Source organism: Cyprinodon tularosa, unplaced genomic scaffold, assembly GCF_016077235.1.
Source record: "Cyprinodon tularosa strain WSP-4 unplaced genomic scaffold, ASM1607723v1 ctg368, whole genome shotgun sequence".
NCBI classification, from domain to species: domain Eukaryota; kingdom Metazoa; phylum Chordata; class Actinopteri; order Cyprinodontiformes; family Cyprinodontidae; genus Cyprinodon; species Cyprinodon tularosa.
This window is the reverse complement of record NW_024039083.1, coordinates 303,192-323,709: the sequence shown is the minus strand read 5'-3', so window position 1 is coordinate 323,709 and position 20,518 is coordinate 303,192. Positions and strand designations below refer to the sequence as shown.

The 20,518-nt window shown below is 36.9% G+C and overlaps 1 protein-coding gene across 2 annotated transcripts in view; it reads left to right on the top strand.

Moving 5' to 3' along the window:
- oprm1 (opioid receptor, mu 1) overlaps window positions 1-19,793 on the top strand; it is a 46,837-nt gene extending 27,044 nt beyond the window's left edge. For both annotated transcript variants that reach the window (XM_038296094.1, XM_038296095.1), the window contains exons 2-6: window positions 11,869-12,218; window positions 14,389-14,564; window positions 15,026-15,204; window positions 17,312-17,495; window positions 17,776-19,793. In XM_038296094.1, coding sequence (XP_038152022.1) covers window positions 11,869-12,218; window positions 14,389-14,564; window positions 15,026-15,204; window positions 17,312-17,495; window positions 17,776-17,781 — 895 coding nt within the window. In that variant the 3' untranslated portion in view covers window positions 17,782-19,793. The remainder of the gene's footprint in view (window positions 1-11,868; window positions 12,219-14,388; window positions 14,565-15,025; window positions 15,205-17,311; window positions 17,496-17,775) is intronic.
- The last annotated feature ends 725 nt before the right edge of the window (window positions 19,794-20,518 follow it).

Here is a 20,518-nt window from a genome sequence, read left to right as displayed (position 1 = left end):
TCTTTACTATCACAGTCACCAATAATTTTGACTGAGAGGGGAACTCCTGGTACAAAATTGGTACACAAGTCAAAAAAGGTTGTGAAACACTGATCTAGAAGGACCTAGTATAATTTTTAAGGTTGGAATATACAGTAACTTTACCGCTGTAATTGCAATATTACTAAGATAATACAGATTTTACATAATAAGTAGTGCCAAGGTTAGAGCTATACATAGTCATGTCATATCATGCCTCAGTGGCAAAACATCATAGTAGGTAATGATAATGAACCCAAACCTACAGTATTCATGGTTGGAATACACAAACTTTCATTTTCGAGCTGGGATATGTAACTGCAAATCAGCAACAGACAGAAAAATCCAACAACACAATAACTTAATAGAATAATGTTGTAGTGCCAAGAAAGCTACAGTAGCAATACAGCTGAGAGCCATTTATATCAAATGGTAGTGTTTGGTGGTGTTCAGGTCACTTGGTGCATGTTGTTGCTGTACTGTAGAAATGGTTCTGTATCTTCTCCCAAATGCTCTTCTTCTCCTGAAGCATATAAGAGTGGTGTCATCACCACCTTTGAATAGCAAATATATGCAGTGTTCTTCCATTCACTGACCAGAAACATTGGGGTCTCTGGACATCATACTGTGTTTTAACTTGAAACACAAAATGTTGTGTGCTTGTTTTTTGCTTCTTATTCTCACTTGCAGCGCTCGCTAGCTACACACACCACAGCAGCCGGCACCAGACTTGTCACACACCCCTTCCTCCACACGCTGCTGTTTGTGTCCCTCCTCAAATGCTACTGGCCAAAGTGGGATGGTGTGCCTCTCTGACAGGCACGCCGCCACTGCACCAACATACTTAAAAAAGGACAGAGAGAGAGAGAGAGAGACGCGGGCCAGCAGGCCAATCCCAGGCTTACGCTTCAGGAATTCTCCCGGTTCTCCCTATGGCCAGTTGAGGGACATGATGGGTATAATAAGTGCTAAAGCTGTGTGGATTCAGCAGAGCAGTACATTTTCTACCCAGGATAGTGTTCTCCCTGTTGACCTCAGGAAAGGCAAAGGGATAGGTGCTAGGAACGAGAGGTCAGCCACAATCTGGCTGATTCGTATATTAATTGGATACACTCCTGCTTTCAATCAAACAGAGCATTAGCTCACTTTATTGACTGGCCTGGTAGAAGCTAAATCTCATATAAATACAGTAATACATTTCTGTTTTTATCTCGTTTTTATTTTCTACAAGCACTTTAAATCTCTTTCTGCATATTGTGTTTACCTTCCGTTGGGAGTCTCTGCCAAATTTTAATCTTGGTTTCAATATGACAGTAACACTTATTGAAAAAAATCAGCTAAAAAGTAAGAAAAACAAAATAGAAAGAGGCAAACAACAGGAGGGAATATAGCACACGGGGTTGGTTAAATGATGTTTCTAATAGGGGTTAGTTAAATGATGTTTCTAACAACATACCAATTAAACCAGGAGGTGTATGTTCTGCAAGGATGATTTCTGGGGTCGAAATGACAAGGTATAAATAACTGAATGAATCGCAGCTTGATAGAGATCGTCAGAGAATAGCAGTAAATGACACAGGGAACACGGGTTGGAGAAATAGAGAACAGGAGAAAACAAAAAAATCTTGATGTCTACCTGGGGACAATGGGATTTCAAGCAGCAGCATCTTCACTAAATGCATCATTCTCACTATCATCTGTATTATCTTCACATCGGTGGACTTGCCTTTTCCAGTGATCGTTCCCATGTTCTTTGAATAACTTCCCTTATCTCTGCAGTATCCAGTAAATATAACTGAGCTGAATTAATAAAATGGTGCATGGCTTCCATATTTAAAATTGCCAGAAGAAGGAAATTTCTTAACTTCAGGTCCACAAAAATTTCCATGTATAAAACCATGTATCAGGCCTTACTGTATACCTTTCCTTTTTATATCCCCATTTGAAGTAGATTCAACCCAGCTGCAGAAGCTGCTTAGAAATGCAGAGCCACCTCCCCTGAATACATATGCAAAGCAGTATAAATAGTTGAAAAGCATCCCCCAGAAGTCAAAGTAACCATAGCGACAGCATCCAGGAAAGCAGAAAGAGTAGATATGCTGTCTTCAACATCGGGGATATTGGTAGTGAATTGATAGGGACCTTGAGTGTCATCAGTGACACAGACCTGTCTAATAATCAAAAGTATATTGACTGGTACCTGTTTTGTTATACAATGTGTGCATTCAATCTAGGTGGCGCTGTCTGGCTCTGGATTTAACTCAACAGCTTAATGCTAATCATTTTAATGCAGCCAAGTTAAAATAAAAACATGAAAATGCTTCTCACATTTATTTGATGAAGATATGTAAAGTAAGCCTGCTTTAAATATTTTAAACTGTTCTGGATTTACCATGGGGATATCTAGAGACAGCCTTTGGAGGGGGACTTTTGTTGTGATCCTTGAGACTATTATTTTTAACTTTCTATATCAGCTTTTTAGTCTTTGAATTTGGTTGTTTCTGCTCTTTGTATTCTTTGCCTCTTTTCTCCAAGCTGCCCACTGCTTCCTAAGAGACTGGTTAAATGCAAAGGTTTAATTTCATTGTAATGTAAGTACATTTTACAGTGATGCCACATTTTAACTTCTATAAAACTCCAAGAAAATTCTCCCCATTTCCATAGCTGCCATTTAGTGAGATATTAGGGGAAAAAATAGATAGAAAAATAAATAAAACTGTCCCTGAAGGACAGGTGTTGTACTTCGTTCTTCTCCATCAGGGAACAGTAGTTATATATATACATAACCTTATTTTCCCTTTCAGTTGATTTACTCTGTACAACACACAGTATATTAGTATTGGATATTTATAAACTCCCCACAGAACAGCCATCAAACCTGGTTCCAGACCTTTGTCCAGTATTTCCTGTTGAAATGCTAAAACGTCTACCACAGAGGGGAAATAATGCTTCACCTCACACCACTGCTCAAAAGCTTGCCATTTGTGAGCATATAAGCATCTAATGGATGATACCCTAGTTGGCCAATAGAGGGTGCTAGGGCGCTGCGCCATCCACCTTGTGTCCCTGATTAAGACATAAAAAGAGGAAAAGAAAAAAAAAATATATATATTTTTTAAATAATTTAATTTTATATTAAAATTTTAAATATTTCGAAAAATATTGATATATTTTTTTTTAGATGTGCAAGATAAATATTTACTGACGAGTAAAGCGTCATTTCATTTTTCGTCAGATTGTTGACTTATTTCTGCCCTATGGGACAAAAATATTCACTCATTGACTCTCGTTAAAAGTTGTACATGTGCAGTAGCTCCTCTGTTATACAAAGGTATAGGATAGCCTAAGGCGAAGCTAAGTAGCAACCCAAGGTGACAGGACGTGTATTTGCTCACATCCTCACGCCACAGAGCAGAGGTTTTGCGAGTGATTGACAGTTTGAGTCGCGAGAGTTAGAGACGCAATGGAGAGAGACAGCGAGAAATGGTGCAAGAAGAATAAATTACCTTTTGAGCAGAGAACTTACCAAGAGAATGAGGATGGGAGCAAAGAATGGGCTAGACTAGAATATCTACCCCTAGTGGAGAATTCTGATCCATTATGGAAAAGAACTGGGGTGTTGGCCCTGGTGGTGAGAAGATCCACTGCTGCTCTCCCAAACAGATACCATATTTGTGCCACCATGGAGGGGTGAAGTCTCCACTCTTTCATTCAAGGACTGCCTCTGGAGAGCAAGTCCTGAAGCAGGCTCAGTAGATCTCAGTCATGAGTAGACTTAACAGACAGACAGAGTATGACAGTCACTGCAAGATGATGTATCACAGCCTTACTAGAGGAAATTAACGATTGCCTTCCTGTCTGTTTGAATCTGTGTGAATTCACAGCATTCCTGGCTAGATCATAATGGTCTGACTGGAACTCTTAGCACCAGCAAAACTGCTAAGAGTTCCAGGTAGTTTATGTGAAGTTTGCACTGAGTGTCCAAAATCCCTCACCGCCACACTTACCCACTTAGGGAGGCATCTGTGGATACCATTACAAAGTGACACCCTCCCTATTGGTGGTGAAACTGAACAAAATGCTGGGTAGCCTCCAAAGGCGAAGAGCTGACACACAAACAGATGTTATTGTTGTTGCTGTTGCACTGCAAGAAAATAATTTCCCGCAAGGGATTAGCAAAGCAATTCTGATTCTGTTATCACTGGCTTTCGGTGGTGTGACACAAGCGACGAAACAGACACATTTTTAGTAGGCCGAGTGGTAACCATTGTGATCATAAATCCCATCAAACCCATCAGTTTTAAGATGGCCTGGGACCATAGTCGTTGTCCCAACTGAAACTGGGTGAGGCAACACTGAAATATGCCCACTCTGTGTTCAGAAAGATACACCCTGCTTATCAGGGAGCATATTTCCAGCTTGAGAAATGAGAACTGCTGACTTGGGGTTTCTGAAATTTTCTAAAATTTTACCAAAAACCCCAGTGCCTTTGTTTTTGCGGCACCAATGCTGATGCAATTCCTCTATCCAGGGAGAGTGCTGCACAGCCAGAGAAGCGGAGGATGTAAACTGCAGTGATCTTCACCTCATTTTACAGAGGTATAAGACGGCTCTCTGGTGCAGCTCCGCTGGCACCGCGACAGCAGCAGCATGATATGGCAAGACTCGTCCTCATGACAATTTCCAACATGTCCTTGTCTCCCTGATGCAAGTCTGGATGAAATTGTGACCGTGTATTTTCATTGTAGGCTAACCTATTCATATACTCCATCTGGTCTACCAAGCTAGGAGCGTGGACATCGTTTGAAAGTTTTTCTTCATCAGAAAAGAATGAAACACTGAGCCAGGGGGTTTCCCGACTCAGAGACTAATGGGTCTTGCCATGAGATCACAGCGCTTTCTCCAAAAACTTTACCCATCTCTCCAGAACAGACATGCTTCGGGCTCCGCCAACATTCTCCAAGCGTAAACGATCCCCAGACACTCAGGACAGGTTTCCTGCTGGTCCTTCTTGTGAATCCAGCCCTGAGGACAGGGGCGAATGGAAGACTTCTGTTTAGTATTTGTCTGCTTTGTAGTAATCCCGAAACACAAAGCGAGATAGGCATACTTGAACTTAGCGCTTTGCAGGCAGGCACATTTACCAGCAGGCAGCAGTGGCTAACTTCAACAAAAGCTGTTAAACTAATTTCAAGAACCCTTACAAAAGCAGAGCTATCCAGCAGCAGCTATCTAGCCTGAATCAAAGCAGTGTTCTTAATGAGGTGAAAAATGGTTTTCAAGTAATGACAGACACATATATTGTGCAAGTGAGGCCTGTCTCTTGTCGTCATCACGTCATTTGCCTAGGAGGCGTGACTAAAGGTGGCTTCAGCCAGGATACACAGGGGCATGATATCCTATACTAATTTGTTGGACTAGGTGAATCGACTGGAAGGGAACTTTATACTAAAGTTATTAAATGACACAACAGTCACTTCTGAAAAGCAAAGCAGTTTGGCTCATTCTTTGAGCTTGTTATTTTAAGAACTCTCCCATTGCTGTAATGAGAATAGGCCTGAGATCAATATTATTTTTCCTGAAAATGTCAAGAAATAATAAAGAAAATCAGCCAAATGCACGGATAGAAAATAATCAGTTTTATTCAAAAATATGAATGAAAACCTAAGATAAAGCTGAATACAAGATCAAAGTCACAGGGATAATGGTACAATTAACCCCCCATAGGAAAATAATAAATTTCTCTGTGGGGATCAATGAATCAATGAATTTATAATAATCATGACAAAACTAAGGGATGCTGCATCAATTTGATCTAAATTATCATTAACATACTAGATATGACCTGACAAGTTAGACATTAAAAAAAGCCTTAAGGAAAATTATCTACTAAGAGGACAAAACCTAACTATAGAGGAGCAGAAAACATTTTTATGAGCACATTTGTAGACTAACGGGTAAAAGCCTGGGAGATTTACAAATGAAAGCTGAAAGCTCATTAACAAACACCTAATTCTGCTCATTTACATAGAAGGATGCAATTTACCTTCATGTGCTGCAGGGATAACACACTAGAGACTCATTTGAAGTTGTCTTTATAAGAATCTTCAAATCTGTGGGGAGGTGATGGAAAATTAGATCCAGCTCCATCACATTCACTCAAGTAAGACAGCTTTTACTGCACCGCAAGGTGTCTTGTTGGTCTCAGTGCAAATAAAGTCTGACATAACAAACACACTAAGTTGCGATTGTTAGACTTAATCAGATTTTAACAAACTAACTGCCACCTGCAGCTGTTGGGAAGATTTAAAGTCAGTAAGGGGAGCGAGAAAGCAAGAAAACATATGTTGACTATTTTTGCATTGGATAGACTGAGGTTCAAAATCAGAGTGTTAGATGTTTTATACTCCTTTTTCATATTCATGTTATTTCAATGTTTTCACAGCATGGGTGTTTCTGAGTATTTTCCTGGAATGAATATCGAATGGGGAATAATTCCCTGGAGCTCTGATAGTGAGAAAAAATGAATAATTGCATAGTTGTGGAATCACAAAAAGCTAGTTGATGTCATGCAGGAGACCTTGGAAGAAAACATTAAACACCTCAACTTATGTTTCCCTGTAAAAGTGGTATTTTAAAGGAAAAGCTAATTTTAGGGAAAAGACTGAATTATCGTTTTTTTTTTTTTGTATTTGCTTTGATTTCATCACTCATACATGTTTGACATTATCAAAGAAATTTGATTAATTTCAGTCATCTCCTGAGCAAACTATAGTCTTGCAGTAGTAAAGTTATTAGCGAACTTAAGATTTTTAAACCTAACTGGCCTTATGTGTCTACGGAGCCCCTCTGATGACATGGTCAAAAAAATTTTTAATTGTGGCCACGAAGTAGTATTTCGCGGCCACGCAATAAGTATAACGTGCGCACGAAATACTATTTTGTGGCCACGCAATAAGTTTAACGTGCGCACGAAATACTATTTCGTGGCCACGCAATAAGTTTAACGTGTGCACGAAATACTTATTAATAATATCAATAAATCCACCCCTGTTTTCAGGTTTATGTTAACTGTAATGACTTATCTTGGACAGGCTGCTATGTAAACGGGCCTTTAGTCCTTCGTTTAGCTATGCTGCGGTTGTTTACACTACGCCTTTTCCACCTAAAATAGCGTCTTAGCAACAAATGTCACGTGACTGGCGGAGACCGACTGGGTAAGCAAATCGAGCGCGCCTTAGACGCGCTCGATTTGCTTACCCAGTTGTCCAGGAATGATATTAATAATATTAATATTATTAATAAGTATTTCGTGCGCACGTTAAACTTATTGCGTGGCCACGAAATAGTATTTCATGCGCACGATAAACTTATTGCGTTGCCACGAAGTAGTATTTCGTGCGCACGTTATACTTATTGCGTGGCCACGAAATACTACTTCGTGCGCACGAAATACTACTTTGTGGCCACAATTAAAAATTTTTTTTGACCATGTCATCAGAGGGGCTCCGTATGTGTCAACTAAAAAGTGTCAACTTTTTTTAAGCATAAGTCAACTATTGTTAGTTCTTAAACTTTAAAGTTCTAAAACTTCAATTAACCACAGCGAGAGCCATTATCTGTGAATGTCATAAACATGGAACAGTGATTAACTTTTTTAGGAGTCAAAGGTCTACTGAAATCACACCAAGGGTGAATCAGCAGCTCATGCAGGAAGCCATAAAAAAACCTAATACCTACATAATTTTAATAACTCCTTGTCAGCTCAGTGACAGGTGTTGGTCCTAATCCTGTTAGTAGATTTAGCAGCCTGTTAGTTTTTTTGTATATTTTAGGTCCAACCAATCACAAACATAGTGATGCTCTTTACATTTATTCTTTATATAATTATGTGGCAAAACTTTAAAAACTCTTTTGAAAGAAATGACTCTGTTTACATGAGACCAAAACGTATTTTTGTGTTGGCCAACAGGAAAAACATTAAGCAGAAAACTAACTCTAGAAATCCCACTGTTCACATCATCCCCATTGTAAAACATGGAGGTGGATGCCATATGCTGCAGGATCTTTTTCAACAGAGCCAGGAAACCAGATCAGACTTGGAATATATCGAGACAGATCAGACTTGTTAAAGGTTTATAAAGCCTAACCTTCGACCAAGAGGGCATACCAAAACATAAAATCTGAATGTAGATGTACATTTCTGGTTGTAAAAACATTTTTGAAAGCTACATATACATTTACTTTACCTCATAATCATGCACAGTCAAGTGTTAATCTATTACATACATACTTTAAAACTAGAACTTGTGACCTTACAAATAGTGAAAACTGAAAAGATATGTATGCACTTGCAAGGCCATCTAAATATTTTCCTTTAAAGATGTATGAGCAGAGGATGAAAAAAATCCCTAATGCAAAGAGAAATTGAGTATTAGAATCAAAATGAAGCGGACTGACTAAAATTTAGTTGGGTTGAATAGCTTGAGACATTCTTTTAATCTTTAAAACTGTTGAGCTTGATTAAATGTCAGACATTCCTCATCAAACATTTAAAAACCTCGAGCTGAGAAAAAAACGTACTCTTTAAACCTTTTTCTCTTTTCATTGATGAGATTATATTTTATTCAGTTTCAATATTAAAAAAAACCTAAATACATCTCAGATCTCTACTGTCCAAACTGAGTTTTGATATCTGTGACAGCTGAGTGGGGTGCAGGTTATGGCTGCATGGTTAACTGTTGCTTGTTTTTTGTGTTTTATAGCCCAAAGAGATTAAACGCTAAATATCATATACGTCTTTTTCTGACAAGAAATTTAAACAGTTGAACCCATGTAGATTGTTTGTGTTTTTTCCCTCTCCCCTCAGCTAAATAATGAACAGAGTTCTGTTTACTTAAACATATTTGACCTAACAATTTATTTGCATTCCTATTTTAATGAAATTACAATTTTATCTGTTTTTTTTTTTTTTCTTTTTTTATCACATTAGTCAGACAGTGCATTCTGCCTTTAGTGCAGTCTTTTTTTTCACGCAGGAGAAAATAGACTGGACATTTTAACACCCCTCTCATTGATTCCTTCTGGTTCTTTTAAACATCTCTATTTATCCTCTCCTGCTCCTTTCTCTATATCTTTCCAATGGTTTCAGAAGCTGTGTCTAATATTTTGATAAAATAGTACTAAATATATAGTCTAATTAAGAATTAATGTTAACATTTCAAACATTCATGCAAAAAAAGACGTAGCAAAGTATAAATAATCTTATCAATGCTTTCTGGGGGAGTGTTTAAAAACACTTGACATACTATCGACCATATTATTATGCATTGTCCTTCAGATGTGTTGACATCCCAGGTAAAATATATGCAGGAGGACTTTAGATTAATTCAGATTTTATTGCATTTGCACAATATCAGGAAAAATTTACTGTTCAGAACATCCAATGTTAAAACTGATGCATTTGTATTTACAAATTCGCTAGTGCCATGCTCTTTTACCCATAAAACCCACTTAAATGGATACGTGTGCCATGTTACTCTATATTAGATTTCTAGAATCCTCTATTAAATGAATGAATTAACCAATATTATATCTTACATCTAAATCACACAATGATTTTCAGAACATTTTCAATATATGATTGTAGCATAGAAGAGTTTCTACTAGTAGTATATACTAGGATTTATTTATTGTATGTCATGGTAGAGTTAGTTTATGTGCTTTTCTACTTATTATAGCAAAGCCTAACCATCAAAAAACTAGATGGCCCAGGGTTATATGAGGTTTATTAACCAATCTTTATTCATGTGTGCTGCCCTTTCCTTTTAATTAAAAAAACAAAAGCTAAATCAATAAACTTGAAGCTGTGTGCAAGTATAACTTTCAATAAATGAAGGCCAGACATGTTTTGTACAGACTCAATTAGTGAATTAGAATATAACAAAAAAATAAATGAAATTCTCTAACTCAGTCAGCTAAGTGAAATACATTTATAAAGGATCGATATCTTTAAAGATTTAGTTATTTTAATGAGTGTTTGCTTATAACTAGTGAAAACATATTTAGGGTTAGAATATTACATCAGAGCTATAAAAGGAACATTATTAATGAAAACTATTGTCTTAATAAAAAGTATTTTGACAATTTGAATTAGCATTTTTATTTATTGTCATTATGCATGCATAAGAGGAAATACAAAATTAAATTTATTCAGAGGGATTGTTGCTTTAACAGCAAAAAAATTTGAAATAATTTTTATTTTTTATTTTTTTGGGGACTAGAGCAAAAAGGTGCAGTACATAATGCCAGTGAAAGTCAAAATAATAGCTAATTAAGGTTATTTACAAAAGGTACCTTCAATCTGACAAAACAGCCTTATCAGAACTTGTATTAATTGCTGTTAATGTTAAAAAGTTGTTGTTTTTTTTCTTAGGCTAAAGGGGCAGCTTGTTAGCAAAGTCATTTTTTCAGCTAATAATAATTATAATTGATTTTTTTTATGTTTATTATTATTATTTTGTTTCTACTGTTTAGCAAAGCTCCCTGTACAAACACAATCTAAATATGTTCAACAACATGTTCAACATCCTAATCATTTTTAGCTAAACTTCATAAGTGACACAGCAGAAAAGGTACAGAAAATTTTCCAGATCCTGTTACTGTCATCATACTTTCGAGTGATATCTGGGATAATCCCAATTCCTATTGTTTCCTTAGTTACCTGACACCTCTGACTAATTAAATGCAGAGAGGACAGGGTGAGAAGAAATGCAGATTCATGGAGAAAGGAAGAATAACTCAGAAAAAAAGCATCACTGATGGAAAACAGATAAAGAAGCTGGTATGAACGGATGGCTTATTCAAGAACTTACAAAATAATTTTAAGACTACAAATGTGTTTTCAAGTCAGTTGTTATTTTGTTAACCTGATTCTAGTGTGAAAAAATTTATAAACAGCATTCTTGTCTTCCATTTGTTTTTCATAGGACAGATCTATTTAATCTAAATAGGATATTTATCATTTACATATTTTATGTTTTGTTTCTTTACTCTAGTTTGTTTTAATGAATTAATTCAAGTCAATTTTTGATTGATTAAATTTAGTCATTCATTTTACCCTGTTACTTCATTTTGAACCTTGTTATTTCATGTGTTACACATTTTTGTAAAGAAATTTTTTAAAGAAAGCCTGATGTGTATTTATGCAAAAGTGTATTTTCATGATTTATGACGACATCTTGTAAGTTAAATAGTCACATTATACTTGAAAGTGGAATTATTATTACTTAGCATCCAATAAAATATACTTATAAGTAATTGTACACAAAGGACAGGTTATTACACAGGAACTGAACGGATTAGTTTGATTATGCTTCAGTTATGCTCACACAGGTATTAAAATTTTATGCACCAAATTACTTTGCAGTAGACAAAAAAGACTTTAACAACTATTTGGCAATCACTGAATTTCTATTTCTTCAGGATATGAATATAATGTGACACACAAATGTATTTCTTTTAGTCTGTCTCCAAGGCTGGAAGAGGATCCAAATGATTTTTTCATTATGCATGCTGAGCACACTCTGTCCAAAATGCTTTTGAATGCCTGTTAGCATCTGTTGAACAGTCGCTGTGTTCAGACAAAGATCAGGGTAGATCAGCAGGGCTTATTTCACAGTATACTGTAAAAAGAGCCTAGTAAGGAGGAGAAAGTTGTATTTAAAGATGAAAAACAGAAATCAAAGACAATACAAAGGAAGCAGTAATGTGTTTTCATGCTGTGGATGAATAGTGGGGTACTTTGAGTGTAAGAATCTTTAATTATACCATCTTTATTTTCCTCTTTAGGTACACTAAAATGAAAACTGCCACCAACATCTACATCTTTAACCTGGCTTTGGCAGACACCTTGGTCACCAGCACGCTACCCTTCCAGAGCGTTAACTACCTGATGGGCACCTGGCCATTCGGCGACATACTGTGTAAAATGGTTATGTCCATCGACTACTACAACATGTTCACCTCCATCTTCACGCTCACCACCATGAGCATTGATCGCTACATCGCTGTGTGCCACCCGGTCAAGGCGTTAGACTTCAGGACACCGCGGAACGCTAAGATCGTCAACGTCTGCAACTGGATCCTCTCATCAGCCATTGGGCTGCCTGTGATGTTCATGGCCTCTTCTGCCATGACCTGTAAGTATTAGCGGTTGTATGATATTGGCAAATTACGTAGTGGAACGTCCCCTACTGTTGAAATTTCTGTGTAAGAAAAGACAAAAGAAAGTACATTTTTAAACTGGGATTTGTGTGATGAAATGTTATACTCTGTGCATCCCTACTGAAAGCGATAGATAGGTGTATTAAGATATACTTAAATCATTGTTTGTTTAACAAAAAAAATCACTTACTTAAGAAAAAAAAAAGAAAAATATAATCTAAAAACCTCAGTTGAGTACTTAAATGACCCCCTTTTACCCATACAAATATTAAATTATTAAAAGTCAAAATAGATGAATAAATATACTATCTTTCTTTTCATATTTTAGCCTTTCAGTGGTTCTGCAAGCTCCACCACAACAATTTTAAATTACCTCTGCTGTTGACCTTGTATGGAAAGAAAAGCTTTAGGGTGTGATATAATAGCCTGTAACGCCAACTCTAGCATCAATATTGTGGCCCGCTGGCAGAAAATCATTAACAGCAGAGGGTCAATGAGTCAGTGAAGACCGCTTAAGTAGAGAACTTGAAACAATGAGCTAGTTCAAGGTTGGTGACCTGGTGCAGAAGTTACTAAAAAAAACAGCACTAAGAGAACATAAAAAAAAAATTATTAATTTTAATGTGTTCCCAATGTCTGCTCTAGTGTTGGATTCATTTTCTGCATGAAAAAGTATGGGCTTTCTTTTGAAACCTTTATGACTGTTTAAAGTAAGTTTGCCCACCGTTTTTAACTGGGATCCCCATTTATGAAAGCAGCACATCTGTTAAAACAACCAAAACAGGATTTTTAGACTGTGTTATCAATCTTAATTAAAAAAACACCTTGTTTCAGTTGTTGATTTGTCACTGATTAAATTAGTTTAAGGTTTACTGTTGCTCCTAAAAATCTTTGCTGGAAACATCAATGATCACAAGCAAATAAATAAAGATATGGTATAGGCACACAAAATGACCCATAAATAACTAATATATGTGAATAATTGATGCACACACTCATAAACATATAAACATAGAAAACATGGTCTAAATTAAAACTATTTAATACACACAACAATTGTGGAATATAAGGTAGAGCATTCAGCATTTTAACAATTATTCTGCAATATAAATTGGGCATAAAAAAGCAACTAATGTTTACACATTAAATGGTTTAAGCTTAGGTTCCTGGTTCGGAGAAGTGCTTGAATATAGGTTTCATTTTACATAAACAAGCAAATACATTTTGTCATCTTTCCTGGAAAAAAGATGTCTTATCAGTAATGTGTTTCATATTTTATGCTCTGAAGTTACTTTTAACTTCTTATTGAAAGTGCTAAATTCTCTCCCTTACCAGAAAGCAATCCAGGCCTGATTTCTAATCCGAATATCGAATATCGATTTCGAATAAATTCAAAATACAAGAAATACAAAAGGTGGAATATAAATAGTTACCAAAAGAACACTGGTAAACTTTCTTTGCTAATAATATGGAAACCAACTGGCAACAGTTCAATATCTGGGCTGCAGAGACAAATCTTCACTGTAACATATTCTGGATAACCCCATCAGTTGTTTTCAAGCCATGCCAACCCACTTTCCATGAATTTTCCAACCTGCTCTTGTGGTCAGAAAGCCTTGCAGACACAAGCTGGAGTCAGGAAATTGACCCTGAAGTTAGTTTCAGCAAAATCCAAAAAGCTGCATTGATAATATTCTGGTTTGGGCTTAGAGATCATCTAAGTTGACAACAAAACAAATATTCATTGCTTTGATGTGTTCCCACTTCCTGCAGCAACGAGGAGCTGGTTTTGATTGGGCCGATCACATTCCAACACCATTGGCTGGATTTAGAGAGAAACTCTTAAAATTATTTAAATATAATATAATTGCAATACAGTGTTTAAACAGCTGTGTTTACTGGTATTTCTTGTTTCATTAACAACATTGTAGTGTTTTAAATAATATCAACAATTGAAGTTCTATTGACTTTCTACCTCCTAAAGACAGAGCAATAGCAAAAAAACTGAATTTATTAGTAAAATACATGGTCTGCAGCATTGCCTTAAAATTGTGCTGATGTCAATGAATTTACAGCTAAATATGCTGGGCTTTCTAAATGATACTGCTGGGAAAAGTTTTAAAGCAAATGTATTTTTCTGCACAGCCTCCAACATTATCGACTGTAAGCTGATTTTCCCCCATCCCTCCTGGTACTGGGAGACCCTTATGAAGATATGCGTGTTCATCTTTGCCTTCATCATGCCTGTCCTTATCATCACCGTGTGCTACGGACTGATGATCCTGCGACTCAAGAGTGTTCGAATGCTGTCAGGCTCACAGGTTAACACAAACTCGTTTTTTTTTTTTTTTGATATATATATATATTAAAGAGTTTAAATGAATATTTTTCAAAAATTACATGTCATTGGTTTTAGCGGACCTCTTGTTCTCATCTACCTAATGAATTAATTGTATTTTACAGAGTGATCGAGCACAATGGGAGATGCCCACAACATGCCTTAAAATAGAGTTGACTCATTAAGCTCAAGATAAAACAATTAGAGGAAATTAGCTGAAGCAGTAGGCTTTGATTTAGTTATAATTGCGTTCTAAACACATGATTTTATCTGACTGAGGCATATATGTCATGTTAGGGCACTCATTCCATATTTGTTATTCAGGTTTTATCCTTCTCATTATTGATTATAATGAAATGATTCCTCATTACTTGACCCAATTTTTTTCTTTTTTACACTTTGTTCTCAAATTCCCCCACCAATGTACTATACAAACTCTTATAGGAAAAAGACAAGAACCTCAGAAGAATCACCCGCATGGTCTTGGTCGTAGTAGCTGTCTTCATCGTCTGCTGGACCCCAATTCACGTCTTTGTCATCATCACAGCTCTGATAAATATTCCCAGCTCCACCCTCCAGACTATCACTTGGCACTTCTGCATTGCCCTGGGCTACACCAACAGGTACAAACCAGGCTGATAAATATTTGTTGTAATTTCTAGATAGTACTGCAGAAAGTATTGCTTTAACTAACCTAATAATAGGACAACATGTACACTAATGTCCAACATTGAAATTGAAGCACAAGTCTAAATTCAATTACATTTTCAATTAAATTCAGTTCAGCTTGTTTATACACAGCCATTTCACATCATGTGTCATCTCAAGGCACTTTACAAAGACAGTTTAATGAGATCATGCAGTCAGATTCATAAAAAGTTTCCTGGACATGCCTATAGTATATGTAATTGGTTAGTTTCATCAGGATCTTTGGACAAATTAAGCCAAGTATCGTCAGCATAACAGTGGAAATTTATCCCATGCAGTCAGATAATTATACTAATAGGGAGCATATACATAGTAAAGAGAATTGGCCCTAGTACTCATCCATGTGGTACTCCACAGGTAACCCCGGAGCATGAGGAAGATTTATTATTAACATTAACATCGTGAAATCTCTTATATTTCTCATGCAGTTTCCTCAATTTCATATAAAATGTTCAAGACATTATGAAAGAATATTATAGTCAGCTGTCCAATGCTGTACTGCAATCAACAGGAAAAGTACAGATACTGTACGAGTCCATTATCTGAGACCATGAGAATGTAATTTGTGACTTTCATCAGAGCTCTTTGAGTTCTATAAAGAGCTCCAAAACTTGACTAAAACTCAAAAAATATTCAAATAGGTCATTATGATATAGATGCTCACACACTTGATTAGCATCTATTTTCTAAAGAATTTTAGATAGAAAGGATAGAAGTCTATAATTGACCAAGTCATTTGGATCAAAAGAAGGTTTTTTAAGTCAAGGTTTATTTACAACTACCTTAAACAGCAGTATCTATTCTTATAACAGGGATAGATTAAAATTGAAGTGGAAATCAGTGGGGATACTTAAATAACTTGGTTTGGACTGAATCTTACATACAAGTTGGATGCTTAGATAGCATTAAAGGTTGCATTTAAGCTATTACCTTCAATGTCAGCATGAACGTTTAAAATCCTCCACTATAATGACCTTGTCAGCATTTAACACTAAATCAGATAGGAAGTCAAATGAACAAGATCCTGCTGTAGATACAATTGGATTAAAGAAGCATCCTTTGCAGGGTGACTGAGTACCACTATAAAGATAGGGAGAGGAGCTCGGCCATAGCAGAGAGCCGCTTCTACGTTTCTACGTTCTAGGTTGCGTAGACATCTGCTTCTGTTTCGCCCTAGACATCTCTCTCGTCAAATAAATTGTTGACTCAAATTATACCAAATTTACACAAGGCAAGTGAAAAGTAATCATGTATAGTGTACTATTTAAATTATCTTGTGCTAGATGGCTTCTAAATAATGGCAGCTGGTCTGTACTTACATGGAAGCTTTGTGTCCTGCCCAAAAACAGAATGGCTGAAACTGGGGTTCAAACAAGCGACTCCATGGTTGCAGGAGAAACTTCATTATCCTACATCACTGTTACCACAAAGACGAATGGAGTGAAATCCCTAGCCCTCAATTATGTTAGTGGTTAAAAAGCAAAGTCTGCTGCATTAGGAAGAAAATCTTGTTTTATAAAGCTGCATATTGCAGTTTTTCCACAGCCGCATATAGTTAAAAATATAGTGGAGAATGTTGTTTTTCCAGGTGGATCATCAAAATAGGTGGTCCTCCTAATTGTCAATCATTCTGGTGATATGATTACATAAGGCTGTCCTACGTGCTCGTCCCCATTTTCACTTACCGGTGGTGAGTCGGACAAGTTTGAAAATTTCAAATCTTTTTGAAAGTAAGCTTGTATGAGCGATCCAAGCGGCAACTTTTAAATAGAGTGTGCACGAGGAGAAATGGCCACATGCATGCTCTTGCACACGTTTAATAGGCGTTCCCTCTCAGGAGCGGTTACAGGGTTGTGCTTTTTTTTTAAGTGAAGAGGGCAGGTCCTTTTAAAAATTCACAAAAATCCTTCACTATACCTTTAATAGAGGTAAACATTGTGTTAAGAACTTTCTGTGAAAGTTGATTTAATCTCTGTTCAAGCATTAAAATCTTATCTCTTTACCTCTCCTCTCGCCCTGCAGTAGTCTGAACCCAGTTCTTTATGGCTACCTTGATGAGAACTTCAAGCGCTGCTTCCGTGAATTCTGCACCCCCAGTCCATCAGTGCTGGAGATACAAAACTCATCCAGAACTGGAGCCACCAGCCGCAGAGTCCCAAAGCGCGAAAGTAACAGCCCAAACACGGGCGAGAGGTCGAATCAACAGGTATTCAACAGGAGCGTGAGCACATTACCAGGATTTGTAACAGTTTAAAGCAATACTCTAAGAAAATTTGGACCAACTGGATGAATCATAAGGTTCACAAAAATCCATGATAGCATCTCATTTCATATGTGTTAACAACAAGGTAAATATTGAAGGTTTATATACATGAAAAAAAAAATTATGCTCTGCCTTTCATTGGCACAAAAACAGTTTACAGCTTTGAGAAATAAATCCCAGAATCCCTTGGATGTGATGCAGAAAGACTTTTCCTCCTCTGCAGGTATGACTAGCCTTGGAGGGGTCGTCGGTGGATTCTCGCTATTGCGGAGGAGCTGCCAACGACGATCTCAACTCTGAAGTAACGCAGGTCACCACAGGGCTTTAATTACTGAACGGAAACCACACATGTATGCCTCAAATACAGAACAAGGCTGACACTGAGGAGCACGGATGACCTCTCCCACTCCCTGCTCTCCTTTGTATTTCTGCTTGGACTCGTGTTATAAACCTGCAAATCCATGCTTGAGGATTAAAAAACAAATTTGTTTGTTTTTAAAGGAAAGGACAGGTGTAGACAGATATTTTCTGGTAACAAGACTATTAAATTAATTGATCTATAAACCCACTTTTACAACCCGTTATTGTGGTTCTTTCTGCCTTATTAATCTTAGCCACTGGGCATAGACATCAGCTTATCTCTAATGCTTTATGATGAGCAAACAAATTCATGTTCATTTGCTTCCATGCTACTTTGGCTCCAGATGTATTTTATAGGAGAAATTTTGCTTAAAACTGTTGTAAAGAGTGGGTTTGTATTTGTCACGGCTGAAAGGCCTCTCTGCCTGTATAAAGACTTGACTGAATGTGAGGTAAATACAAAATTATTTATCTCAGCTGTGCTCTTCAACCTGCTTTTGTATGGTTGCAGCAGGGGTTCTCTTGACCACCTGAACACAAATCATTGATCTGCTCTGCGCAGCTACTGTTTCAGCCTCTTCAGGGTATGCCATGTGTTGCTTTGCAGCTCAGCCCAGTCAGCATTTGTTCTTTTCATTTAAAATACTGCTAAAAATGGTTAATAAAACTGGCACCTGGGTATTGTATGATCTTTTTTTCTGCAAAGCCAGAGGAACTTCTGAATGTACATAAAGGGAACCATTTGTGTTTGTCGCAGTGACTTATTGTGCCAAACCGTGCTTTAAACCAGCAGACAAGATTTCTCTGCCTGTTTGTGCAGTATGCAAACTGTGCCATTTAAGTACAAGTACCTGGCCCTGCTAGTGTATGATTAACCACAGTTACAGCAGCTATGGCTTTTAAATTGAGTAATTTCTCCTGCAGAGAACCTAAAAGTGAGCCAAGCAGGAGTGTGCAGGAAAATTGTCTTGTATCTTTATGTATATGCTTATGCTGACATGTCGTGTAACTACATGCAAAATGCCTTGCTCTGCTTGTTACTCTCTGAACCATATTTTTTTAAGGTTCTGTAAAAATGAACTATTTCTATAAATGGTGTATGTGAAGTAGCGTAAGCATTCATCTGCTTATTTATAGATGGTAAAAGCAAAATCATGAAAATTCTTGTCTTAGAACTGATTTTTTTTGTATCCCTAAAACTGTGTTTGACTGCAAACGGTTTAAAATCAATGTTAAGTGGACAAATGTTCTGCTTTGTGTAAAATGTGCTGCTGATGTTACACTGTGAAGATAATTGGCCCATTCAAACATACATGGCTGTAAAAAACTTGACTGTAGTTGTTCAGTGTTGCCTCGTAATATGACAATGAAAAGAAGCAGCAACGTTTTCTTCTGAGCTGCCACATGCTGTAAGTCCCATGACGTGTTTGTTAAGAGCTTTTTAGAGCACTAAGCTCAAAGAAATGCAGCAACATTTCCATATATCCAGTGGAGCATTAAACATGAATGTAATTGCTTCATTTTATCTCCAGGGAGACTTGTAACATCTCCAGGAACTTAAGTAAGCCACAGCACATACACTGTTACATACTTTACAAACAATATTTACTACCAACTCTTTTTTGGCACTGTGGGTAAGATCCAACCCATTTAGGTTTCTGAATCAAACACCCTTAATCTTACATGTAAAGTTGGATCCAAAATTAGCAATGCCAGGCCCCTTAAATGTATAAATATTTTTTCCAATAAAATTTCCACCTGAAGGATCCAGACTGTTGCACATCGCAAATTATTTTTTTTTTTGGCTCGTGTTAGGTTCAGAACTAACATACTGTAGAGCTTTTATTTTTTGTTTTGAAAATAAAGTTTCATTGCAAGCTTGCTAGCTGGAGAATTACGTAAGCTGATATAAGCTGTAGCTAGAGATAATTCATATGCTAAACCAAAATATTAGAGGTATTTTAACTATGAAAACAAATTGCATAGTTAATTTTATTCCACCAACAGCAGGAGCTTCATTGGGAAAAGTTTTATTTTGCAAAGAGAATATCAACAGATTTGGACGAACCCTATACTTGCAGTAAGTATCTTTTCCTATAGGCCTGATCTATATCAGTAAAAGTTATATCGCATTGCCCAAATTTAAAGGTTGCTTTTTTCCTCCATTCCCTTACGTGCCCTTTTAGTGACCCGAGGTGTAAAATTAGTTTGCCTCTATTTATTGTAGTTCCCACTACAGACTCAGTAATGAGAAAGTGCTGCAGGCTGTATTCTGGGAGCATGTGCCTGGCTGTTATGTGCGATGCACTTTCATTCACCTGGCTAATTTGTTGAGTCTTCAACACTACTAAAGCGTTAGCGAGACAACATGGGCTGCTGCTTTTGAAGATAGATCAGAAAAGACCAGCTAAAAATGCGGATGAAACCGCCACAGATTCCACACAAGAGAGAGAAAATAAAATAATTGTCTGGCACCACAAAAAGGGGCCAAATTAGACTCTGATGAGTGACAAAATAACAAAAGCAATAACAAAAGCAAATATTTGGGATGCTTTTAAAAATAAGGAGCTCAGATATGTGCTACAAATGAAAAGGTTCTTCTTGCT